The sequence below is a fragment of the Macaca nemestrina genome, chromosome 1 (assembly GCF_043159975.1).
Source record: "Macaca nemestrina isolate mMacNem1 chromosome 1, mMacNem.hap1, whole genome shotgun sequence".
NCBI lineage: Eukaryota > Metazoa > Chordata > Mammalia > Primates > Cercopithecidae > Macaca > Macaca nemestrina.
The window spans coordinates 60,424,341-60,451,730 of record NC_092125.1 but is presented as its reverse complement, the minus strand read 5'-3'; the positions used below and the strand labels follow the sequence as shown (position 1 = coordinate 60,451,730).

General features: G+C 40.9%; 1 protein-coding gene across 19 annotated transcripts in view; it reads right to left on the bottom strand.

Moving 5' to 3' along the window:
- Positions 1-25,436, bottom strand: part of LOC105484741 (protein phosphatase 1 regulatory subunit 12B) — a 238,801-nt gene extending 213,365 nt beyond the window's left edge. For 8 of the 19 annotated variants that reach the window (XR_011612766.1, XR_011612769.1, XR_989183.3 and 5 more), the window contains exon 1: positions 24,861-25,319. Coding sequence is in view for 13 of the 19 variants with exons in the window: in XM_071078087.1 (XP_070934188.1) it covers positions 24,861-25,151 (291 nt within the window). In the remaining 6 variants the exon portion in view is untranslated. Of the gene's footprint in view, positions 1-24,860 lie in introns of all 19 variants that reach the window. The other 11 variants (XM_071078090.1, XM_011746644.3, XM_011746646.3 and 8 more) reach the window with 8 other exon arrangements.
- Between the last annotated feature and the right edge of the window lie 1,954 nt (positions 25,437-27,390).

Genomic DNA, 27,390 nt, shown 5'->3' with positions numbered 1-27,390 from the left:
CACCTGTAGCCCCAGCTACTCAGGAGGCTGAGGCAGGAGAATTGCTTGAACCCGGGAGGCAGAGGTTGCAAGTGAGCTGAGATTGCACCACTGCACTCCAGCCTGGGTGACAGAGCGAGACTCCGTCTTAAAAAAAAAAAAAAAAAAAAGAGAGAGAGAGACAAATGAAAGCAGATGGATTTGATAGATATATAGGAGGTATGATCCACAGGATTTGGTGACTACAAGCTCATGAGAGGACCAGCATGAGAGGTCCATGTCTCTTTTATTCCCTACTATATTCACAGTCTTAGGTATCTAGCACATAGTAACTGCTGGATAAACATTACTGAACAAATAACAAAGAATCACAGATGTTACCTAGGTTTCTAGCATAATGACTGGGTAGAGGGAGGTGCCCTTTACCGAGACAGGAAACAGAGGAGAAGCAGTTCATATAAAATATGTTGAGTCTGAGGTACCTGCGAGCCTCCAAGGAAAGATAATGAGAATCCAGCTGGATATGTATTTATAAAGCTCAGGAGAAAATGTAAAATAATGGCAGCCTCAGTGCCTCAGTTAAAGCTATAGCTGATAACTGTCACTTTTAAAGCATACTATGTGAGACATCATCCCAATAATCCTTTTAAATTTCCCAGGGTTATTAACAGTTTTATAATCAAGGGTATAAAAAAATTAATATACCTTCTTGATCTTAAAACCATTAGAAATAATATTTTATTTCTTGACCAAAGTGGTAGTAACTCAAACCTTTGCTTTATAAAAATCCATTAAGTTATACGTTTGTGTTTTATGTACACTTTTCTGTGTTAAATTTTGCAATAAAAAGGGGATTTTTTTAAACCTTCATAAACTAGAAATAAGAAAATTCCTTAATCAAAGAAGCTATTGGAAACTAAACACCATATTTCTAGTAGAAACGCTAGAGACATTCTCATTAAAGGAAAAAAAAAAAACAAAGACATCCTCTGTCACAATTATTAATAGTGTTCTAAATGTTCTGGTTAAAACTGAAGACCAAAAAATAAAAAAAGGAAGGCATAAACATTGGGATCTTTTCAACAGTGGTGCTGGGACAACTGGATATCCACATGCAAAATAAAGCTGGACCCCTAGTTCACACCATATATAAAAATTAACTCAAAATGTATCAAAGACCCAAGTGTAAGAGCTAAAACTACACAACTCTAAGAGAAAACATACCTGTAAATCTTTGTGACTTGGGAATAGGCAATAATTTCTTAGATATGACACTAAAAGTATAAGCAACAAAATTCTCAAATTTTTCTCTGAAAAATTAGAGAAATTAGACATCATCAAAATTAAAAACCTTATAGTGTTAAAGATTTAAACCTTTGGGGCAAAAACAAAAGGAAATTATCAGTGGCCAGGTGTGGTGGCTCACACCTGTAATCCCAGCACGTTGGGAGGCTGAGGAGGGAGGATCACTTGAGGTCAGGAGTTCGAGACCAGCCTGGCCAACATGGTGAAACCCCATCTCCACTAAAAACACAAAAAACAGCCAGGCATGGTGGTGTGCACCTGTAATCCCAGCAACTCAGGAGGTTGAGGCATGAGAATCACTTGAACCAGGGAGGCAAAGGTTGCAGTGAGCCGAGACAGTGCCACTACACTCCAGCCTGGGTGACAGAGCAAGACTCCATCTTACAAAAAAAAGAAAAAGAAAAAGAAATTATCATCATGATTAATAGATGCTAATATATGACTGAAAAATCCAGAGTTTGAGAAAACTAATAACATAATTCAGTAAGAAAATCAAATAAATACTACTACTTTTTAAAAACTCCTTTTTTTTTTTTTTTTTGTTGACACAGAGTCTCATTCTGTTGCCCAGGCTGAAGTGTAGCAGCACAATCACAGTTCACTGCAGACCTGAATTCCCAGGCCCAAGTGGTACTCCTACCTCAGCATCCCAAGTAGCTGGGACCACAGGCATGTGCCACCAGGCCCAGCTATTCTTTTGTTTGTTTGTTTGTTTGTTTTGCAGAGATAGGGTTTCTCTATGTTGCCCAGCCTCCCAAAGTGCTGAGATTACAGGTGTGAGCCACCTTGTCCAGGCGAAATTGCCTTTTTTTTTTTTTTGAGACAGGGTCTCACCCTGTCGCCCAGGCTGGAGTGCGGTGTTGATCTCAGCTCACCGTAGCCTCTGCCTCCCAGGCTCAAGCCATCTTCCCTCCTCAGACTCCTGAGTAGCTGGAACTATCCGCACGTACTACCACGCCCAGCTAATTTTTGTGTTTTTTCTAGAGATGTTGCCTAAGCTGGTCTTGAATTCCTGGATTCAAGCAGTCCACCCACTTCAGTCTCCCAAAATGCTGAGATTACAGATAAGAGCCACTGGGCCCAGCCAAAAATTACTTTTCTAATATAAGAAAAACTGATTAGAAAATATAATGAAGGGGCCGGGCACAGTGGCTCACACCTGTAATCCCAACACTTTGGGAGGCCAAGGTGGGTGGATCACCTGAGGTCAGGAGTTCGAGACCAGCCTGGCCAACATGGTGAAACCCCGTCTCTACTAAAAATACAAAAATTAGCCAGATGTGGTGGCACCTGCCTGTAATCCCAGCTACTTGGGAGGCTGAGGCAGGAGAATCACTTGCACCTGGGAGGTGGAGGTTTCTACTGAGATCGCGCCACTGCACTGCAGTAGAGTGCATAGGGTGACAGAGCAATACTCCGTCTCAAAAAAAGAAAAAAAAGAAACTATAATGAAGGAAATGGCATTCAGAATATCAACAACAACAACAAAAAATCTTGTTTTGAATAATGCACCATGTTTATGTAAAATGTTAACATTCGGGAAAGCTGGGTGAAGGGTATACAAATACTCTCTAAACTATCTTTGCAAATTTTGTAAATCTTAAATCACTTCAAAATAAAAAGTTTATTAAAACAAAACAAGAACGTAAAGAAACAAGGCATAGACGGGGGTAAAATAGCTATAATATATTTATCTGACCAAGGACTTATTCCAGAAAACATCAAGAATGCCTGCAAATCAATAAAAAGCAAAAAGCAAATTTAATGTACAAAAGACTTAAACCAGACACACACACACACACACACACACTCCAAATAACTAATAAATATGCAAAAAGGTGCTGAACATCACTAGTCATTGGGGAAGTGTAAATTAAAACCAGAATGAAAAAACACTATAAAAACAATGGCTAATATTAAAAAGGAAAAAAATGCACTGACAATATTAAATATGAACAAAGATGTGGGCTGGGCACAGTGGCTCATGCCTGTAATCCCAGCACTTTGGGAGGCTAAAGTGGGAGGACTGCTTGAGCCCAGGAGTTTGAGACCAGCCTGAGCAACATAGCAGGACCCTGTCTCTAAAAAAAAAAAAAAAAAAAAAAAAAAAGCTGGGTGTGGTGGTGCACACCTGTAGTTCCAACTATTTGGAAGGCTGAGGTGAGAGAAAGGCAAGAGCCTGGGAGATTGAGGCTGCAGTGAGCCGTGATCAAGCCAGTGTACTCCAGCCTGAGTGACAGAGTGAGACAGTGAGACTCTATCTCAAAAACAAAACAAAACAAAAAAGATGTGGAATAAATGGAACTTGTATTCAAAAAGAATGACAATATCAAGTATCAACAAAGATGTGGAGCAAATAGAATTCAAATTCATTGCTAGGGGTAGTATAAAATGGTACAACCACATCAGAAAGCTGCAAGTTGCTAATAAAGCTAAAATTTTATATTCGCAGCCGGGGATGGTGGCTCACGCCTGTAATCCCAGCACTTTGGGAGGCTGAGGCAAGTGGATTACCTGAGGTCAGGAGTTCGAGACCAGCCTGGCCAACATAGTGAAACCTCGCCTCTACTAAAAATACAAAAAATTAGTTGGGTGTGGAGGCGGACTCCTGTAATCCCAGCTACTAGGGAGGCTGAGGCAGAAGAATCACTTGAACCCAGGAGGCAGAGGTTGCAGTGAGCTGAGATGGTGCCATTGCACTCCAGCCTAGCGACAGAGCAAGACTTCATCTCAAAAAAAAAAAAAATGTATATACTCTATAACCCAGCAATTTCATTCTCAGGTATTTACCCAAGAGAAATAAAACTAATATGTCTACAAAAAGATTTGTAGAATATTCATAGCATCTTTATCATCTTTATTCATAATAGCAAAAAAGGAAATAACTCAAATGCCAATAATCAGAAGAATAAACTAATTTTGGAATACTTGCACAATGGACTACTACTCAGCCACAAAAAACAACAAACTATGGATACATGAAAAATGAATAAATCTCAAAAACATTATGTTCAGTTGAAGAGACCAAACTTTAAAAGGTACATATTCTATATTCCTTTTAAAACAGCTAAAACTGAAAGAGTGGGATGTCTGGCTTCTGAACAGGAAGTTCATAGCACCAGTGATGAGAGACAGAATTAAATATGGGTGATGTTGAGAAAGGCAAGAAGCATTTTGTTCAGAAGTGTGCCCAAGGCCAGGCATGGTAGTTTATGCCTGTAGTCCCAGCACTTTGGGAGACTGAAGTGGGCAGATTGCTTGGACCCAGAAGTTCATCACTAGCCTGGGCAACATGGCGAAACCCTGTCTTGATAAAAAATACAAAAATTAGCCAGGCATGGTGGTACGTGCCTATAGTCCCAGCTACTCCGGTGGCTGAGGTGGGAGGATGGCTTGAGCCCAGGAGGCAGAGGTTGTAGTGAGCCAAGATCGTGCCACTGCACTCCAGCCTGGATGATGGAGCCAGAATTTGTCTTAAAAAAAAAAAAAAAAAAAAAAAAAGGTGTGCCCAGTGCCACACCATGGTAAAGCGAGGCAAGCACAACAGTGAGACAAATCTCCATGGTCTCTTTATGCAGAAGACAGGTCAGGCCACTGAATTCTGTCACACAGATGCCAATGAGAACAGAGGCATCACCTGAGGAGAGAAGACACTGATGAAGTATTTGTAGAATCCCAAGAAGCACATCCCTGGAACAAAAATGACCACTGCCAGCACTAAGAAGAAGGCAGAAAGGACAGACTTGATAGCTTATCTCAGAAAAGCTAATAATGAGTAATAATTGACCACATGACTTTTTTATATGTACATAATTTAATAGCTGTCTTATATACACCAGAATTCAGATCATGAATAACCCATTATTTTTGTTGAGCAGTCCTGATTTAATTAAGACTAGCTTGTGGTTAAATGAATACATTTGGGGTTTTTTTTTTATTTTAATAGTAATTCTGATTCAGTAAATGGTATCACTGTTTCCCCCTTCTAAAACTATGATTGGACTTAATTCGTAGTGTTCAACTTTTCACAAAGATTGTGAATGCCATCTTAAAACCTATTGGAGATTGGCTTTATATTCAGGTTTATATAACTGGCTATACGAATATATTTAAATACTGGGGAAATGTCTTCACTGCCTCAGAACCAAGCAAGACCCACCTGTGTTCTGTGTTCACATGCCTCTTAAAGGCAAGGACTGAACATAAGGTAGCAATGTCTACTTTATATTTCTGGTCTTAACTATGCCAATTTAATTAGAATTCTCTGTGTCTAAAATGGTTCCTTGGCTAGGCATGGTGGTTCATGCCTGTAATCACAGTACTTTGTTGCGGCTGAAGGGGGAGGACTGCTTGAGGCCACAAGTTGGACCACATAGAGAGACCTCGTCTCTACAAAAATTAAAAATAGCCAGGCAGGGTGGTGCATTCCTGTAGTTGTAGCTACTCAGGAGGCTGAGATGGAAGGATGGCTTGAGCCCAGGAGGTCAAGGTTGCAGTGAGCCATGATCCTGCCATTGCCTCCAGCCTGTGTGACAGAGTGAGACCTTATCTCAAAATAAAATGGTTCTTTTAACTTATTAAAAGGCATTTTATATGGCTTATATATAATATCAAATAAAGAATAGTTAATATTCTGTAAAAAAAAAAAAACAGCCAAAACTATTCTAGAATGATAGAAATTATAACAGTGGTGGCGTGGGGGAGGATGCGGGGGTGGTGGGTAGAACTTGCAAAGGAAGCAAAAATGTCTTATTTCTTGATTTGGGTGATGGTTACTATATTAGGCTATTTTTGTGTTGCTATAAAGAAATACCTGAGGCTGACTAGTTTATAAAGAAAAGAGATTTAATTGTTTCACAGTTCTGCAGGCTGCACAAGCATGGTGCTGACATCTGCTTGGATTCTGGGGAGGCCTCAGGGAGCTTTTACTCATGTTGGAGCATGAAGTGGAACAAGCACATCACAGGGCAAGAATAGGAGCAAGGTTGCAGGGGGCAGTGCCACACACTTTTAAATGACCAGATCTCGGCCAGGCGCAGTGGCTCACACCTGTAATCCCAGCACTTTGGGAGGCCAAGGGAGGCAGATCACCTGAGGTCAGGAGTTCAAGACCAGCCTGGCCAACATGGTGAAACCCTGTTTCTACTAAAAATACTAAAAATTAGCCAGGTATGGTGGCACGCGCCTGTAATCCTAGCTACTCGGAAAGCTGAGGCAGGAGAATCGCTTGAACGCAGGAGGCGGAAATTGCAGTGAGCTGAGATCACGTCACTGCACTCCAGCTTGGGCAACAAGAGCAAAATTCTGTCTCAAAAAAAAAAAAAAAGGATCTCCTGAGACTGCACTCACTATCTTGAGAACAGCACCAAACCACAAAGGACCCTCCCCTATGACCCACACACTTCCCACCAGGCCCCACCTCCAACATTGGGGATTACATCTCAACATGAGATTTTGGGGGGACAGATATCCAAACCATATTGGTTACATGGTTATATACATTGTCAAAACCCATCAAACTGTAGATTTAAGCTAGTATTTTACTATATGTAAAATTTACCTCAATTTTAAAAAATGAGAAAGTGAGGAAAGTTTATCTGAAATTTTTAGATACAATGGCCTGGAAGTGCTTCACTGCAAAGGTGACATTTGCAAGCCACGTGTGTATCTGATGGAATAGCATTCCAGGCAGAAGGAAAAACAGATGTGAGGCCCTTAAGCATCTATTCCTAGCAACTGGAGTTTTTGAGAAACAAGGAGGATGCTAATGTGACTGGAATAGGTCGAACAAGGGAAAGACACGTATTGAGAGCTAATGGGGGATCAGATCATACAGTGTCTGGTAGGTCACGGGAAGACTCACTAAAGATTTTTATCCTCATCTTAGTCTGAAAGAAAATCACCTAAATGCCTACCAAGAATAAGGCACTGTGCACAGACAGCTTACATAAAGCTTATGTAAGTAGCAAAACCAGGATTAGAAACCAAGTATGTCTGATTCCAAAGCTCATAATCTTAACCACTTTGTTTTACTAACTCAACATAACAATACTCAATATTTACTGAATGCATACTATCAATATGTTAGAGCTAAAAGGCTTTATATCAGAACTTCCCAATCATTTATTGTTCTAAAATGTCTTATAAGTAGTGTAATATAAAGATCTTCTGAATAAAATTTTGTATTGTATTAAAAATGTTTTGCAACCAACTAAAAATTCAGGATGGGTAAAGTTATATTTGATTCATATGGTTCTCTACATAAACTTCCTAATTATAATTTTTTTTTTTTTTTTTTTTTGAGACGGAGTCTCGCTCTATCTCCCAGGCTGGAGTGCAGTGGCGCCATCTCAGCTCACTGCAAGTTCCGCCTCCCAGGTTTACGTCATTTTCCTGCCTCAGCCTCACGAGTAGCTGGGACTACAGGCGCCCGCCACCTCACCCGGCTAGTATTTTGTAATTTTTAGTAGAGACGGGGTTTCACCATGTTATCCAGGATGGTCTCAATCTTCTGACCTCGTGATGCGCCCGTCTCGGCCTCCCAAAGTGCTGGGATTACAGGCTTGAGCCACCGCGCCCGGCCCCTAATTATAATTTTGATACGGAAAACTATAAACATGACTTCACTATGTGGAACCACTTATGTTCCATAGTTTTGGTGCATAAAACTATGCACATGGCACAGTACAGTGACTCCATGAAATAGCCCCTTCTCTTGATCTTCCTGTTGAATCATTTTAGCCTATATTTTTATTTTAGTCTACATTGTTTAACATCAGTGAGGTTCCATGTTTTGCACACATATGTAAATGACGTTTTCTATTTAATTTGCTCTAATTGCTCCACAATTTCTGTATGTTTGCCATTAATAGCATTATAATCAATATCATCATTATTAATACATATGGTATTATTAGTTGTTCCTAAATAAAACATAATTTTGTAGTTTCTTGGTTGTTCTTAGTCTATTTATTTAATATTCATATATTTTTATTCTATTGCTCAATGTCTGATTTTTAATGCATTTTCTTATCATTACTGTATTAAGAAAATACAACTTTTTTTTTTTTTTTTTTTTTTTGAGACAGTCTTACTGTCTCCCAGGCTGGAGTGCAGTGGTGTGTTCTTGGCCCACTGCAACCTCCACCTCCCAGTTCAAGCAATTCTCCTGCCTCAGCCTCCCAAGTAGCTGGAATTACAAGCATGTGTCACCATGCTTGGCTAATTTTTGTATTTTTAGTAGAGACAGAGTTTCGCCATGTTGGCCAGGCTGGTCTCAGACTCCTGACCTCAAGTGATCTGCCCACCTCAGCCTCCCAAAGTGCTGGGATTACAGGCATGAGCCACCAAACCCAGCAACAATGAATTTTTGTATCAAATTTGCAAATATCCTCTAGTTTACCGGGGTGTTATACAAATGTCATTTTCTGTGTACACCATGACATGAAGGAGGTAGGAAAGCAATGCTTTAGCTATTACTTCACACTGAGTAGGTGCAGAATTCTGATAATATAAAAATCTCAGTAGCAATGGAATGCTAAAAGAATCCTACCTCTATAAAACTATGTCTCTAAGAGATCTTTTGGGGGAGGCGGGGGCGCGGGGACAGGGTCTTGCTTGGTCACCCAGGCTGGAGTGCGGTGGTGCAGTCACAGTTCATTGCAGCCCCAAACTCCCAGGCTCAGGTGATCCTCCCACCTCAGCCTCCTGAGTAGCTGGGACTACAGAGGTATGCCACCATGCCCAGCTAATTTTTTGTATTTTTGTAGAGATAGGGTTTTGCTATGTTGCCCAGGCTAATCTTGAACTCCTAAGATCAAGCAATCTGCCCACCTCAGCCTCCCAAAGTGCTGGCATTACAGGTGCTAAGAGGCTTTTAAAAAAATACAGAGGTCTAAATGGAGAGGTAAGCCAGGATTTCAGAAAACCAGCACAACCTAGGTAGAAGACTAAAAGCTTCTGAGTTAGACAGATGTGAGTTTAAATACCACCATGACCTGTGATCCCTAGGTTAGGACAAATTACCTTCTTTGATTCTTCTTCCTCATCATTAAATGGAATAAACCACCTATTTGGTAGAGCTGTTGATGTAAAGATAATTTTTAAAAAGCAAAATGCATAGCAACACTTGGTATAAAGCAGCACTCAGTAAACATTACTTTTTTTTTTTTTTCTTTTTTAGAGACTGTCTCACTCTGTTGCCCAGTCTGGAATGCAGCGGTGCAATCTTAGCTCAACCCCCTGGGCACAAGCAATCTTCCTGCTTCAGCCTCCTGAGTAGCCACAACTATGGGCGACCACACTTGGCTTTTTTTTTAGACATAGGATTTCCCTATGTCTAAAAATGCCCAGGCTGGTCTCAAACTTCTGGCCTCAAGTGATCCTCTTGCCTTGGCATCCCAAGGTGCTGGAATTACAAGCATGAGCCACTAAACCTGGCCACAGTACTGATGGTAATTTTAACATACCATGAGTTCAACTATGTTAAAATATTTGCAAAAGCTAAGATAGCCTGAGGAAGAACAAAGAGAAAAAAACAGTTAATATGTTAGGGTGGTATTTATACTAATTGTTTTCTGTTTTAAAAAATTTTGCTGGCCAGGCATGGTGGCTCATGCCTGTAATCCCAGCATTTTGGAAGGCTGAGGCGGAAGGACTACTTGAGCACCCAGGAGTTCAAGACCTGCCTGGGCAACACAGTGAGATCACATCACTACAAAAAACTAAAAAATGAGGCAGGAGGAATGCTTGAGCCCAGGAAGTCAAGGCTGTAGTGAGCCATGACTGAGCCACTGCACTCTCACCTGGGTAACAGAGTAAGACCCTGTAATGTTATCATGTTGCTTAGTAATAGATAGATATAGAGATGAATAAGTCAAATGTAAAACCAATTCTTAATAGAATCCTTAGATTAATTATCTTGGAACATGAATAATTACCCCGATGTTTCTATTAATTTGACGTTTTTGAAAGAGGAATAAAACTATAAGGCATCATCCTTCTTCAAAAGTTCTTCACAAGAATTTACAGCACATTTTGCTTCTTCTCAAAGTACTAATAATTTGCAAATAACTACATTTCCATAGATAGAAAAGAATATCAAGCAGAAATTTGATAAATAGAACATTTCATTATATCTTATATCTGTACCATGCTTAAGGTATTCCTTTAGCTTTTTTCTAGGCCTCATTTGTATTAATAAAATGGGCCAGGTACAGTGGCTCACACCTGTAATCCCAGCACTTTGGGAGGCCAAGGCAGGCATATCACTTGATGACAGGAGTTCGAGACCAGCATGGCCAATATGCTAAAACCCGTCTCTACTAAAAATACAAAAATTAGCTGGGCATGGTGGCGTGCGCCTGTAGTCCCAGCAACTAGGGAGGCTGAGGCAGGAGAATCACTGGAACCCTCGAGGCAGAGGCTGCAGTGAGCCAAGATCGCACCACTGCACTCCAGTCTGGGCAACAAACAGAGGGAGACTCTGTCTCTAAATAAATAAATAAATAGAATAAAATAAAATGGCACAGGTGGGCCAAATGTTGTCCTCTAATGTTCTTTTTGCTATAATATCCTGGAACTTCATAATCTTCTCATAAAGCAAATGCATAATGATAGTCCTGCAACTCTGTACTTTCAAGTGGTCCTATAATACTCTTTCACCCTAGTGGTGGTCCCCAGAGCTGAAGACATTACTGTCTCTTCTCACAGAGCCAGTGGACCCAAAAGGAACCAGAAATTCACAGGAGAGATAGACAAAACGATTAATGATTTGGAAATTAAAGAATAGACATGTTTATCCGGATTAGAGAAGGCTAACGACAAGGTTTTGATTATCTTAAAATATACAAAAGTAAATGTGTAGATAATGATCAATACCCTTTTCTCCACTTTTACTATGAAGAGATTAATAGGAAATGGAATCAACATGAAGTACAAGCAATAGAGACCAGAATAGATCTTTAAGATTATGAGTTTGTCAGTAACTGTGGGATGCCTGAGAGCAAGACACAGTTGTATGCCATCTTTGTATCCCAGTATACAACAGCATCTGGCATCCAGAAAGTGCTCAATACAAATGTGCCCTCAAAATTAATAAGAGATCATTTGACTGTTTAAAGATTCAAACTACAAACTGGACATGGTGGCTCACGCCTGCAATTCCAGCGCTTTGGGAGGCAAAGATGGGTGGATCACTTGAGGCCAGGAGTTTGAGACCAGCCTAACATGGCAAAAGCCCATCTCTACTAAAAATACAAAAATCGGCCTGGGCATGATGGTGCATGCCTGTAGTCCCAGCTACTCAGGAGGCTGAGGCACAAGAATCTCCTGAGCTCAGTAGGCAGAAGTTGTAGTGAGCTGAGATCGTGCCATTGCATTCCAGCCTGGGTAACAGAGGGAAACTGTCTCAAACATAAAAAAAATAAACATTCAAACTACAGAGATAGGAGAGAACATTTCTCTTGATATCAAGAAAAATGAAGATAATCTTGCAATAAGTTAGGTAATGAGCAGAAAAATTAAGTTTATAATTACAATTTTTCAAAGTTATTTCCTTATTACAAAAAAAAACCCTTGGGCCTTGGTGATTCTGTCATGAAGTGACTATACACACACAGAGCTGAAGCAAGGCAGTCTCCATTCTCAACTGAAAACTGGTGCCAATCATAAAGATGTTGCCTACTTTAAAAAAATACCTGTTAAGCACTTAGAGTTCTAGCAGTCAAATTCTCCTAATACTAGCCCTGTATGGCAATTGTGAAGTATGAATGGATGCAGCTCCTCACTAGAGTCCTTGTGCTGTAGGAACTCTTCAACAGGTGAAATGATTCTCAACAGATAGAAGGAATCTTGGTCATCCTTCAGAATCACTTTCCATTACCCCTAGTGATTTATAATGAGGTGAGTTATTCTTTTGACCTCATTTTTCATGCTATTTACTGTCAAGGAGGAACAATTTAAACATGGGGAGGAAAATCAATACAAGAGGCATAATTATAAAACAGTGAAGCTGCATCCACAGGACCCAAACACAATCTGTTTTGGCATATTAAAGTCACATTTCATTGCCAGACCAACCAACTTTTAAAAAAATAAAAATCACTAACTAAAAAAAGAAACCTGGCAAAAATGTTGCCAAGAAGCAGGAAAAAAAAAAAAAAAAAAGCAACCTGCCTCGCCTGAAATGCCCGCATATAAACAAAACAGTTCATAAAACCATACATCCCACTGTGAAATTCACATTCAATTAGAAGGGCCAATTTCTCTTAGACCTCAAAGAGCACAACAGCTAGCCAACCAACCCAATCTCCATATGAATGCCCAATGTCACTTCCATTTTCTAAGACAAGCACATCATTTGCCCACAGTTGACTGCCCAAAACTGATGTAGCTAGAATGGACACACTTCCTATCTTCTCTCTTATAAAGCAGGTCTCTTTCTTCTCCTTACATCACCAAGTTACTCTCTATTTTTTTTTTAGTTTTCTTTGGAGGCTTCCCTTTGAAGTTTTCTTTCATAATGGACCTCAAGGGTTGGCAGTTGTCTTAGGGAATAAGAAACCATATTACTGAACTGGAATTCTGAACAATATTTCAAAATAAAGAGAATAATATGCTTTGGATATTTGTTCCCTCCGAATTTCATGTTGAAATGTGATCCCCAATGTTGGAAGTGAGGCCTGGTGGGAAATGTGTGGGTTACAAGAGCAGATCCCTCATAAATGGCTTGGGGTCCTTTCCATGGCAATGAGTAAGTTATTACTCTGGTAATTCATATGAGAGCTGATTGTTTAAAAGTGTATGGTACCTCCCACCTCTCTCTCTTTCTCCTGCTCTCACCATGTGATGCACCTGCTCTCCCTTTGCCTTTTGCAATGATTGTAAGCTTCTCGAGGCCCTCACCACAAGCAGATGCTGGCTTCATGCTTCCTGTATAGCCTGCAGTACTGTGAGCCAATTAAACCTCTTTTCTTTATAAATTACCCAGTCTCAGGCATTCCTTTATAGCAACAAAAACAGACTAATACAGGGAACTTTGGTTAAGAGTTAATGGTAAAGATCTGAAATGACAGTAGAAAAAGTTTACTCCATTGCCAATCACTGAAAAAATTTACATATGAAGAGTACTACTAATCTCAACATTGGGCACCTTGTCAAGCCTTGCAACAGTCAATAACACTAAACTCATGTTAACCATTTTATTCACAATTTACCTTTTTTTTTTTTTTTTTTTTTGAGACAGTTTCACTCTTGTTGCCCAAGCTGGAGCGCAATGGCACAATCTTGGCTCACTGCAACCTCCACCTCCCGGGTACAAGCGATTATCCTGCCTCAGCCTCCCGAGTAGCTGGGATTACAGGTGTCCACCACCAGGTCCAGCTAAATTTTGTATTTTTAGTAGAGACAGCATTTCACCATGTTTGCCAGACTGGTCTCGAATACCTGACCTCAGGTGATCCTCCCACCTCGGCCTCCCAAAGTGCTGTGATTACAGGTGTGAGCCACTGCACCCAGCCAATTTACATTTTTTAAGCTGATCACTGGTAACCCAATTGGAAGCTCAATACAAGGAGCTTCTTGTGATGTGATGATAACTAGAATAATTAACTAATTAATTGAATTCAGGTCTAGTCAACACTGGCTTGAAACTTCAAAATTTTTGCAGGCCATCAATGGCCACTAAATCACAAAGAGAGATAACCTGACATTAATTGCCTTCTCATGGAAGTACATACCACCACTTAAGATGTACTCTTACCAAAAAAATTGAACCTTAATCATCAGATCTCATCTCTAATTACTAGTTTATGGAAAACACGTGGGACAAAAGAACACATTAACATCACAAGCAAGCAGTCAGATAAGTCTAGATTGTAGAGAAACTCTAAAAGTACAAACAACCCAGTTTTTCAACAAATAAGGTAAGAGAAAAAAAAATGAGGAGGAAACCATAGATTAAAATACATATCAATCAAAACAGACCTTATTTGAATCATGACTTGAATAAACCAACTGTTAAAACACACACACACACACACACACACACACACACACACACACACACACACCTGTGAACAATCAGGGAAATTTAAACATTACTAAAATAAAATTTTAAGAAACAAGATTTTGACTTTTAGGTATGCTAATGAAAATTTTTTTTTATTTTTGTTTTTGTTTGAGACACAGTCTCGCTCTGTCACCCAGGCTGGAGTGCAGTGGTGCAATCTCAGCTCACTGCAACTTCTGCCCCCCCGGTTCAAGTGATTCTCCTGCCTTAGCCTCCCAAGTAGCTGGGATTACAGGCACGTGCCACCACACCTGGCTAATTTTTTGTATTTTTAGTGGAGATGGGGTTTCACCATGTTGGCTAGGCTGGTCTCGAACTCCTGACCTCAGGTGATTCACCCGCCTTGGCCTCCCAAAGTGCTAGGATTACAGGCATGAGCCACCACGCCCAGCCGATTTTTTTAATTTAAAGTTCTACGTTCTAGAGATATATATTGAAATATTTACAAATAAAATATAAGCTGGGCACGGTGGCTCATGACTGTAATCCCAACACTTTGGGAGGGTGAGGCGGGTGGATTACCTGAGGTCAGGAGTTCGTTCGAGACCAGTCTGGCCAACATGTGAAATCCTGTCTCTAGCAAAAATACAAAATTAGCCAGGCATGGGGACACATGCCTCTAATCCCAGCTACTTTGGGAGGCTAAGACACCCCAGGAGGTGGAGGTTGCAGTGGGCCAAGATCGTACCATTACACTCCAGCCTGGGCAACAAGAGTGAAATTCATCTCAAAAGAAAAAAAAAAGTATGTGATATCTATGATTGGCTATAAAATAATCCAGTACACTGGAGATGAGGATCTATAAATGAAACAAGATTGGCCATAAGTTTATCACTTTTGAGAATTCATTATACCATTCTCTCTACTTTTGTATCTTCTATTTTGAAATATTCCACAATAAAACGCTTAAAAAAAAGAGTCACTAGACCAATAAGTCATACAGAAAAGCCAGATATATATAATCATGCCAGATATATCATGAATATTTAGAGCATTGCACCAAAAAACAGTTCCCCAAATTTGCATTAGATTAATATTCTAACAGATTAACACTGTATTATAACATTTAAGTATACTAAATATAAAATAATTTCTAAATTTTTGTATAAACCTATTCCATAACTACAATGAAGTAGAATATTTCATTAAAAACCACATGCAAGTCAATTTTCAATTCTGAACACTAAGCTTCAGCTTTTCTTTTTTTTACTTTTTTTTTTTTTTTTTTTTTTTTTTTTTTTGAGACAGAGCCTCGCTCTGTCACCCAGGCTGGAGTGCAGTTGCACCATCTCAGCTCACTGCAACCTCCACCTCCTGAGTTCAAGCGATTCTCCTGCCTCAGCTTCCCGAGTAGCTGGGACTACAAGCGCGTGTGACCACGCCTGGCTAATTTTTTGTATATTTTGTAGAGACAGGGTTTCACCCTGTTAGCCAGAATGGTCTCAATCTCCTGACCTCGAGATCTGCCCACCTTGGCCTCCCAAAGTGCTGGGATTACAGGCGTGAGCCACCGCGCCCAGCCAAAGCTTTAGTTTTTCAATTGAACTACCTCATGAAACAAACATAAACTCTGCATGCCTGATAAAACTTTAAGCTCCCAAATTTTACTCAAACTGGTTACAATCTAAGATCAGAAGTTTAAGAAACAATTTTTTAAGTTACCCTTCAAAAGCAGTAAAAACCCCAACATATTCACAGACAAAAACAACATCAACAAATTGGGCAAGCATTCAATTAGCAATCCAAATGAGGCTTCAATTCCTTGTCCTATATGACATTCTGGGCCAAGATCTTAATCTGAATTTATTATTACTATGTTGAACTATTAAAGATTTATTAGACATCCGCCATCTCTCACCATCTTACAGAAGATATATATGTAATTCTCCTCCATAAGCATAAAATAGTCTCAAATACTGATAAATATAGTACTCCCCTGACACTCCTCCTCAAGAGCCAGAATGCTAGAACAGAAATTACTACGTAGCCGATTTCCTATTATAAGTTATAATAGTAACCAACTATTCTGGAGACCCTTCCCAAAATTCAATTTCGTTTCTAAATTGTATCTACTGCTAAGTAAAAGTAACAAGAAGCACAGAATCAGATACACAGTAGACACTCAATAAATAAAAGAGAATGGCAGAAGAAACTGTTTATTGGTACTAACCTCCCTATCACTGTTCCCCCAAGGCTGCCTTCCAGTGAAAGTGCTAATGAGTGGGAAATGGGCCAAACTAGACTAAGAAGTAAAATAAACTAGATAATCAGCCATCAGTAATAGGGACATAACCTTCTTGCCCCTACTGTCAGGTTTAATACCCTAAAATATTCTTAACTCATGAATAATGAAACCACCTGAACTAGCCTGAATTTGTCATATATTTTGGGCCCTCATTTAAATTACAATTATATTGATGGACAATCTATATTTTTTCACCCAAAAGTCAACAGAAAGACAAGTTATCCTTAACGCAAAAAAACTGCATATATAACCTCCACAAAAGTCTTCAAAAATATATCTACTGAAAGTGCTCTTTCAAAGTTTAAATGACCAAATCCAACAGTCTTTCTACAGGCCCTCTCCTCAATTTCCTTTTACACTATTTACCATCCATTCCTTGAAATACCTCAATATCACTGTTTGTCAGTTCTTCTCTGTATCAGTTTCCTATTGCTGCTCTAACAAATTACCATAAACTTAGTTGCTTAAAACAACACAAATGTATTATCATAGCATTCTGGAGGTCAGAAGTCTGAAATCATGGCCAGATGCAGTGGCTCACACCTGTAATCCCACCACTTTGGGAGGCCAAGGCGGGTGGATCACCTGAGGTCAGGAGTTCGAGACCAGGCTGGCCAACAGGGCAAAACCCTGTCTCTACTAAAAATACAAAAATTAGCTGGTCGTGGTGGTGAGCGCCTGTAATCCCAGCTACTCAGGAGGCTGAGGCAGGAGAATCGCTTGAACCTGGGAGGAGGAGGTTGCAGTGAACCAAGATTATGCCGTTGCACTCCAGCCTGGGGGTCAAGAGCGAAATTCAGTCTCAAAAAAAAAAAAAAAAAAAAAAAGGAAGTCTGAAATCAGTCTCATTGGGCTGAGTTGTCAAATTGCTGGCAGGGCTGGTTCCTTATGCGGAGGCTCTGAGAGAAGAATCCACTTCCTTGCCTTTTTCAGCTTCTAGGGTCCACCTGCATTCCTTGGCTCACAGACCCTTCCTGGAATCCTTCCAATCTCTTGCTTCCTTCATCACATCTCCTATTCTAATTCTGCTCTCTTGCCTCCCTCTTATATGGATGCTTGTGATTATATTGGGCTCACCTGGATAATCCAGGTTAATTTCCTTATCTCAAGATCCTTAAACTAATCACATCTCCAAAGTCTCTTTTACCATGTAAGGTAACATATTTACATGTTCTGGGGATTAGGACTTAGACATCTTTGGGGCACCATTAGTCATCCTACCACATCTTCCAATGGCTCTAACTTGAATTTCTGCATTCTCTGCCTAACAGCTGTTTGTGTTTTCTGCTCTTCTCTATATATTTTCTCCCCTTCCTCTTTCACACTCATTACTTCAACTCTCACCTTCATGATAAAATCAAGTCTCGTCTCAAATATGAGAAAATTGAAGCCTAGATAGGAAAGTGACTAGCCTTGAGTCACATAGATACCTACAGGATATTTACTTACTTATTTATTTATTTGAGACACACTCTTGCTTTGTCACCCAGGCTGGAGTGCAGTGGTGTGAACACAGCTCACTGCAGCTTCAACCTCCTGGGCTCAAGTGATCCTCCCACCTCAGCCTCCTATGTAACTGGGACCACATGTGTGCACCACCATACCTAGCTAATTTTTTTGGGGGGGTAGGAGAGATAGGGTCTCACCACATTGCTCAGGCTGGTCTCAAACTCCTGGTCTCCAGCAATCCTCCCACCTTGGGCTCCCAAAGTGCTGGGATTACAGACATGGGCCACCATGCCCCGCACTTATAGGAGATTTCTACTTGTACATCTTCAGAGTACCTCACTCTAATCGTTGACTGAATACTATTTCTACCTGAATAACACAATTATTTCATACTCACAAGCTAGAACTGTGCTACACTTTTTTCTCATCTCCATTCACTCAGCTGGTTCTCTCAACTCTGTCTCTCCATTCATTCAGAAATCCAAGTGCCACTTCAGAATCCCAAAATACTGCTTTGGTTGGGTAACAACCCTGCTCAAACCCACAAAAATTCTCTACTAAGGAGTCCATCAAGCCTCCTTGGCCTGATGTTTGATGTTCAAAGCCCTCTAGGATGTCACCCCGACTCTCTCTCATCTCTAACCCTTCAAACACATCCATTAGGATTTCCTAGTGTCCTCTGCCTACATACCACACTCATTCCTATTTATTCGCCCATGCTGCTCTATCATCCTGGACTGCCTTCCTTTGTCCTCCCACTTAGGAACACATCCTTTCCAGGGCATCATAGAATTTGGAACTCTAAAAGGAATCATTTTTTTATTTATCTGTCTCCAAACCTGACTGTTAGTTCCTTGAGGGCAGAAATTATACCACATATATACTCTAGTACACGCTTACAATCTAACATTTAGACGTTCAACATTAGCTGTTAATTAAGAATCTAAGAAAACCTCTAAAGAGAAAAATATAGTAGACACATGTAATTAATGGCATATTATTCAAATATCAAAAACTTTACTCTAGGCCCAGCATGGTGGCTCTTCTTTGTTTAGAGACAGGGTCTCGCTCTGTCGTCCAGGCTGGAATGCACTGGCATGATCATGGCTCACTGCAACTCCAGTTCATGGACTCAACCTATCCTCCTGCCTCAGCCTCCCAAGTAGCTGCAACTACAGACATGCACCAATGTGCCTGGCTAATTTTATTTTTTTGTAAAGACAGGGTTTTGCTACTGTGGCCCAGGCTGGTCTCAAACTCCTGATCCCAAGTGGTCCTCCTGCCTCAGCCTCCATCTATTGTGATTATAGGAACAAAATAACTGATTAATGACTGTCATGGGCTGAGGGTGGGAAGAGCTGTCTACCAAGGAGCACAAAAAATCTTGAGGGTATGGTAATGTTCTACATCTTGATTATAGTGGTGGTTCCACAACTGTACGCATTTGTCAAAACTCATAGGGTGCTGCACTACAAAGAGGGAATTTTGTTGTATACAAAGTTTATCTTAATTTTAAAATATTTAAAAAGAAAAAAATAAACGACTTAGTTTTCTGTTACCAACAAGACTGGTCCAACTCCTTACCTTTGGCAGAACTGTGCTTAATCCACATATCTTAACAGGTTGCCTATTTCAAAATACTCATGGAGAAGATGATTCTAAAAGCCCAAATGGTGATATATAGTTATTCAGCATGAGTTTAAGAATTGGGGAGAGGCCAGGTGTGGTGGCTCCCACTTGTAATCCAAGCACTTTTGGAGGCTGAAGGGGGAGGATTGTTTTAGCCCAACAGCTCAAAATCAGCCCTGGCAACATAGTGAGACCCTCTTGTCTACAAAAAATTTTAAAAATTAGCTGGGTATGATGGGGTGTGCCTGCAGTCCCAGTTACTAGGGAGGCTGAGGTAGGAGGATCACTTGAGTCTGAGAGGTTGCAGCTGCAGTGATCCATGGTCACACCACCACACTCCAGTCTGGGTAATAGAGCAAGATCCTGTCACCAAAAAAAAAAAAAAGAAGAAGAAGAAGAAGAATAGGGAAGAAATTCTTTTTTTTTTTTTTTTTTTTTGAGACGGAGTCTCGCTCTGTCGCCCAGCCCAGGCTGGAGTGCAGTGGCCGGATCTCAGCTCACTGCAAGCTCCGCCTCCCGGGTTTACGCCATTCTCCTGCCTCAGCCTCCCGAGTAGCTGGGACTACAGGCGCCCGCCACCTCGCTCGGCTAGTTTTTTTGTATTTTTAGTAGAGACGGGGTTTCACCATGTTAGCCAGGATGGTCTCGATCTCCTGACCTTGTGATCCGCCGGTCTCGGCCTCCCAAAGTGCTGGGATTACAGGCTTGAGCCACCGCGCCCGGCCTGAATAGGGAAGAAATTCTGTGAAACAAATGAAAGTCATTTTTATCTATACTTTCAAAAACAAAAACACACACACACAAAGCTGAGTTTCCCAATATGGCTTTGAGGTCCAACATAGTCTGATGCAACATATTAAGCCATTTGAAGAGGTAAGCTACTAAAATGGTTCAGGACAGATGACTATTCTAGATGAACAGTAATAAAGGAGCAAACAGGATTTTCTGAATCCTATGTTGCCATGGGTCCTGACACTAAGCAGAATTCATCAACATTCAGGGTAAGGAAAAAGTAACTTCAAAGGTGGAACTAGGAGAGGAATGAGTAATATATTTAGAATAAAAGAGAAAAGGTTAAAAGCACAAGTTTTATTTTACCATATAAGTTAGCACGCAAAATATATTATTTTATATGGAACTGAACACACAGTCATCTTGCTCATCTTCTGTCTCTGTCTGAATGTAAATTGCTCAGCCTATCCTCCTCCCCTCACTTGTTCCTATCTCCATCTCTTTTCACGAGAAATACGTGATTTTAGCCTCCCTGAGGCTACAGCGTCAGACTGAGGCAACTCTAGAATGACAAAGGCTTATTCAACTACAAATTCAATTCCAGTCTGGGGTGCCCATGAGGGTCCAAATTTGGACCCTGCACTTCACAAAGACAGTCCGAATTTCTTTTTTCTTTTTCTTTTTTTTTTTAAACGGAGTCTCACTCTGTTGCCCAGGCTGGAGTGCAGTGGTGTGATCTTGGCTCACTGCAACCTCCACGTCCCGGGTTCAAGCGATTCTCCTGCCTTCAGCCTCCCTGAGTAGCTGGGACTACAGTTGTGCGCCACCACACCAGGCTAATTTTTGTATTTTTAGTAGAGACAAGATTTTGCAATGTTGGCCAGGCTGGTCTCGAACTCCTGACCTTGTGATCCACCTGCCTTGGCCTCCCAAAGTGCTGGGATTACAAGCATGAGCCACTGCCCCGGGCCGCCCATCTGAGTTTCTGAGTCAAGTATGGAATTATTCTAATATCCTTGATAGTCTCCTTGATATTCATCCAAGGAAAACTGATCAGACTGTGCTAAGAGACAAGACCTATGGTGATTGGCATCCAGTATCCCTCACCACACTCAGCACAGATTTAAGAGTCAATGTAATACATGCTGAAGTAAGTAAGCATTCATTTTAATGAATCCTAGAAAAATCTCTTTTCTGAAAGCAGGTACTTGCCTCTTCCAACAGCAATAATTTGGTAGATACAGTTTTTAAGGGCATGTATCTAGGCCTAGAGTACCTAAGATTATAATGCTAAGGATACCAAGATAGGTGCTAACAGTCAAACTTATTCAATAAATAAAAGAAAAAATTTAAAGTACTAGACCACATAGAATTATTAACAAATATTCCTGGCCTTACAATGTGTATATGCAAATGAAACAGAAATTCCTTTGTGAGCAAACAAGTGCTTTCAAGGGTTCTATAATCAGATTAGTACCTTGTTCATTAAGGACTCTAGGACAACACATGCATACACATCAAATCTTAATATAGTCACTGAAATTTAGTCTGCATCAGTTTCCAAGGCTTTCATCAGAGTTGGTCTAACCTTTGAGATACTTCTTATCCCAGTCTAATTCAAGTATTATTAATAGGCCCCCTGGAGCTTGTTATCTTTGACTCAAGCACCTCGTGGTCTCAGCAAAGGCTGCCAGGAAAGAAGGTCTCTAAGTCCAAAAGAAGCATCAAGGCACCACAAGCTGCAGTGCAAATCATCTACTGTGACATTGTAGGCGGAGAAAAACTGTCCCCCAGTACTATCTGGGGGCTACTAACATGCCAAGACAATAATCCACAGTTGGTCAAGTGGCCATGGTCAAAAGAGAGAAAAGAAGCAATTATCCAGATAATTTATATCATGCTTATATAACAGATGGACATTTTAAATAAATAATTCATATAATTATACCACTCACTCTGCATTTCACAGAAGGTGAATCTGTTGTAAAGTAGGTGGTTCAGCTACAGATAGCTCCAGTCTCACTTTTGAAAATAGTCTTTTACATACCTTAGGAGTTCTCTAGGTCGACCATGCATGGTGGCTCATGCCTGTAATCCCAGCACTTTGGGAGGCCGAGGCGGACAGATCATTCGAGGCCAGGAGTTTGAGACCAGCCTGGTCAACATGGTGAAATCCCATCTCTACTAAAAATACAAAAATTAGCCGGGCATGGTGGTGGGCACCTATAGTTCCAGCTACTTGGGAGGCTGAGGCATGAGAATAGCTTGAAGTTGGGAGGTGGAGGTTGCAGTGAGCCGAGACTGCACCACTGTACTCCAGCCTGGGAGACAGAGTGAGATTCTGTTTTGTTTTATTTTTTTAAAAAACAATAACAACAACAAAACTTCTCCAAGTCATGGAAAAACATATTGTAACTCTTTGGAAACTGACTTGCAATATTCTGAAGCCAATAAAGGCCCGTTGTCTGGATTCAAAGATATAATTTCTCAACAGAAGACCTCAAATCTTTAAGCAGCTTAATTTTTACCTGAATTTGTCTAGAATTGAGTATACCTATTCAATTTAACTCCTTGTCAGCCCTATAAATTGAAAGGAACGCTTACATTGCATTTATAGATGTTAAAAAAATTAATAGCTGTCATCCCCTTCTTCTCTTATTTCAATAGATTACTAAGCTGAGCACAGTGGCTCACACCTATAATCCCAGTAGTTTGGGAGGCCAAGGCAGGTGGATCTCCTGAGGTTAGGAGTTCGAGACCAGCCTGGCCATCATGGTGAAACCCCATCTCTACTAAAAATACAAATATTATCTAGGCGTGGTGGCAGGCACCTGTAATCTCAGCTACTTGGGAGGCTGAGGCAGGAGAATCACTTGAACCCAGGAGGCGGAGGTTGCAGTGAGCCAAGATCTCACCATTGCACTCCAGCCTGGGCAACAGAGTGAGACTCCATCTCAAAAAAAAAAGAAAAACAAGAATTCACCTTCCCAAATAGTTCAGAAATGTAAAGTTTAAAATTTAATGTGGTTCTCTTAGCTTTTATCTCATTTTACATTCAGCTCCTTATTAAGTGGGATATAGATCTCTGGGATGTAAATCTGAAAAATCCATGCCTATGGGTCACTTCTTTACTTTCTAACTTTGCACAAGTAATTTTCCTGAGCTTCAGTTTCCTCATCTGTAAAATGAGAATAACAACAGTACCTGCCACACCTACTTCAAAGGATCACTGCTGAAACTCACATGGGGTAAGACATATGAAATCAAACAGCAAAGCACTCTGCAAATATTGGTTACTACCACAGATGGGGAAATATTACGAGCAGGAAAAAAAAAAATGGGTGAATTAGTTTAGAAAAAATTAGGGTGAAAAAGTTTCTTCTACCTGAAAGAGAAGGGTTGCAAACATAGAAGTAACTTTAAGCTATTGACTAAATATATTTAGGGAAGTGGTCTGACATAAAGTTGAGTTATTATTTAGAAGTGGATTCTCATGCCAACACATTCACTTTGCACAGACGGCAGAATAAGAAAAAGACAAAAGATTAAGAGTGGGTGTCCGGCTCTCAGCTCACCAAAATAACTGATTTGAGGCGAGAGGGTGTAGTTAGTCATGGCAGTCAGTAGATAGAGAATATTGCTGCATTAGGTGATGAACTATAAGGTGTCGTTACCAAGCACAGATTATCCACAATCCATATAGTATAGCTACGTATAGGGCATGGGATTTCTATAGAGCGCTTTAGAAAAAAAAAAAATAGAAAAATAGAAAAGCTATTCCATAAGTATCAAACAGACAGAAGTAATTCAATAACTTAGTTCTCCACAGGAAGCTCTCCGGGAGGTAGCATTGCTGAGAAGAAAGTTAAGATACCTATAACAACGAGGTCCGGGGTGTTCTAGGAGCTATAGCCTAGAGGCGACACAAACTGTTTTTAAGTACTACAAATCAACAAAACAAGAGGTGTGGTTTCAGACCTGCTTGTCTTTACCCAGTATAGGGCTTTACTGTTTAAGTGATCTAAGATATTCTATAATGGAGACACACAACAACTGAATTTTCTGAAAGGGCATCAGACAAATGACACTGTGCCTATGAGTGACACGGCGTGCAGGCACGCCAACCAGACATAAGTGAAGATAACTAATCTATAGGGATACGACCAGGGACAAAAATCACCAGTAACCATGACAACACAAGTAGGTGGAGGGAAACACAAACACTGACCAAGCAGCGGGGTGACACTATTCCTTCAGGTAGAGAGATCCTGGGGTCAGAAAAAGACTTGATTAGTGGAGGAAGCTGGCCAAGAATGAAACCGATTAGCCCAAAAAGGCAGTGTCCATGCAGAAGGACTCGGCGGCAACACTGATACTCCCCATGGGGCGGCTCGCAGGGTCAAAGACACATCTGTAGGAGACTGGACGCCTCTAAGACCGTGAAGGAGTTACCTGGTGCAGGGCTGTCAAGCCGTCCACGTTGACTGTGTTGATATCAGCACCTCTTGCCAGAAGCTTTCTCACCTCGTCGGTGTCCCCGCTAGAGCAGGCGGCCAGGAAGACAGCACCGTCCTCGAAGCGGACCCTGGGGCTCCCGCGCCTGGTCAGCGGCTGCCGCCCCGCGCCTCGTCGCTCCGCGGGCTCCTGCTCTGTCAGCGAGCCCCGCCAGCGCCGAAGCTGCTCTGCCCGCCGCATTCGCGCCGACTCTGCCCGCTTCCCTCCTAGGTGCTCCAGCTCCGCCATTGCTCCGGCCTCGGCAGCTGCTGCCAAAACTACCAACACTAAATTACTGTTGGGGCTCGGGTTGCCGCTGCCGCCTCCCTCAGAGCGCTTCAGCCGGGAGCAGAGGGCGGAGACCCTCGCGCCGCCATCTTTACTCCTCTCGCCACTAGCACCGCCCGCACGTTCCCTCGGCTTCAATACGCAGCCGCTGCCCGGCCTCGGATCATCACGGGACTCGTAGTAAGAGGCCTGCCCTAAGTGCACTTGGTGGCCGTAAGGGAACTACAAATCCCTGGATGCATCAGAAAAAAGTCGAGGACAGACGGCTCTTTCGCCACGGGACCCAGTGAGGTCACCTTTGCCCTAAAGCTGGAACTATCTCCTGGACTGGCGTCAACCTCTTCCTCTGGGCATTTTGGGAGTCGTAGTCTATTCTTGTTATGACTGGTAACTAATCTTAGCTCCCTAATTATCACATCAATTCTTTGGAGTGGAAGAGACGCGGTAATTATTCCTATTTTCTGGAGGGGAGAACTAAACATTAAGTACCTAAACGACTGGATTCTATATCCTAGTTCTAAGTCTAGGGTTTTATTAACATGTGTATTAATCACAGTAAATGTGAATGTGCGTGGGGAGGAGGAGCAGTATTACATGTTTTACATAAATACTGTCAACTTACTCCAGGCCCAGAAAAGATCTTGAAAATGATGCATTCAGATATAGTGAGAAGAGTTTAAGCTGTGAATTTAAATTGAATTCACAGCCGTAGACAAATTACTTGACTTCTCTGAGCCAGTTTTCTTATGTGAAAAATGGGAATAATATCTCACAGGGTAGTCGTGTGGATCAGATAAAATAATACATGCAAGGATGCCTAATACTATCTTTGGCACATATTGCATCCCAATAAATAATTTCTCTTCCTTCTCCCTCCTCCTCCTCCTCTACTCTTTTCATATATCTTAAATTTTTACAAGACAGAATAGATGTCTTCCGTGATTTTTATTTCTTTTCTTTTGACACAGAGTCTCACTCTGTCATCCAGGCTGAGTGCAGTGGCACGATCACGGCTCACTGCAGACTCAACCTCCTGGGCTCAAGTGATTCTCCCACCTCAGCCTCCCAAGTAGCTAGGACTACAGGTGCCCACCACCACACCCGCTATTTTTTTTATTTTTTTATAGAGACAAGGTCTCACCATGTTGCCCAGGCTTGTCTGGAACTCCTAGACACAAGCGATCTCCTGCCTCAGCTTCCCAAAGTGTTGGGATTACAGCCCTGAGCCACTGTACCTGGCCCATGATTTTTTTTTTCAAAGCTAGAGAAAGATACTATCAAGCATACTAAATCATACTAAATTCCTAAGGTAGCAAATAGGACATTCTTATGTTCCCCAAGACTGGGTTAAAAAACGTATATCTGTCTGATTGTTTTGTTTTGTTTTGTTTGAGACAGGGTCTCACTCTGTCACCTATGGCATGGTCATGGATCAGTGTAGCCTCAACCTCCCAGGCTCAAGCAATCCTCCCACCTCAGCTCCGCAAGTAGCTGGGACTACAGGCCTGCGTCACTATGCCTGGCTAACTTTTGTATTTTTTGTAGAGACAGGGTTTTGCCATGTTGCCCAGGCTAGTCTTGAGCTCCTGGGCTCAAGTGATCCACCCACCTCAGTCTCCCAAAGTGTTAGTATTACAGGCATGAGCCACCACATCCGGCCAGTCCGATTGATTTAATAATTATAACCTCCAGTGCTCTAGCCCTGAACAAAATATAATTAAATGTGTTACCCATAATGAAGGAGTACATATGCAAATATTAGATTCTTTAAACATTTCTGTATGTTTAAAATTTTTCATTTAAAAATGTTGCAAAATGATCGGGGTATTGTAAAGGGAAACTTTATTATATTCTGTCATGTGAAAATTTGCCTGTTCCTAAATTCCCCCTGAAATGAAGTGGAAATCATACATTAAGGAAACAATTAGTTATTGAATTGAAAACCCTAAATGAAAAGTGACATATAAATGTAAAAATTATTATGTTTAATAATACTGTGTCTACCCACCATATGCTTTAGTAGGGTATTCTTAAATACATTATAAATACTAATTAAACCTTATGTCAAATCTGTGAACTATGAATAACAATGTACATAAGGAAAATCAAGGTATAATAATGTATACATTATGTAACCTCATTTTCCTTGCTACATACATTTATTTATGGCCATGATAGAACTTGTCATGTCTCATCATTT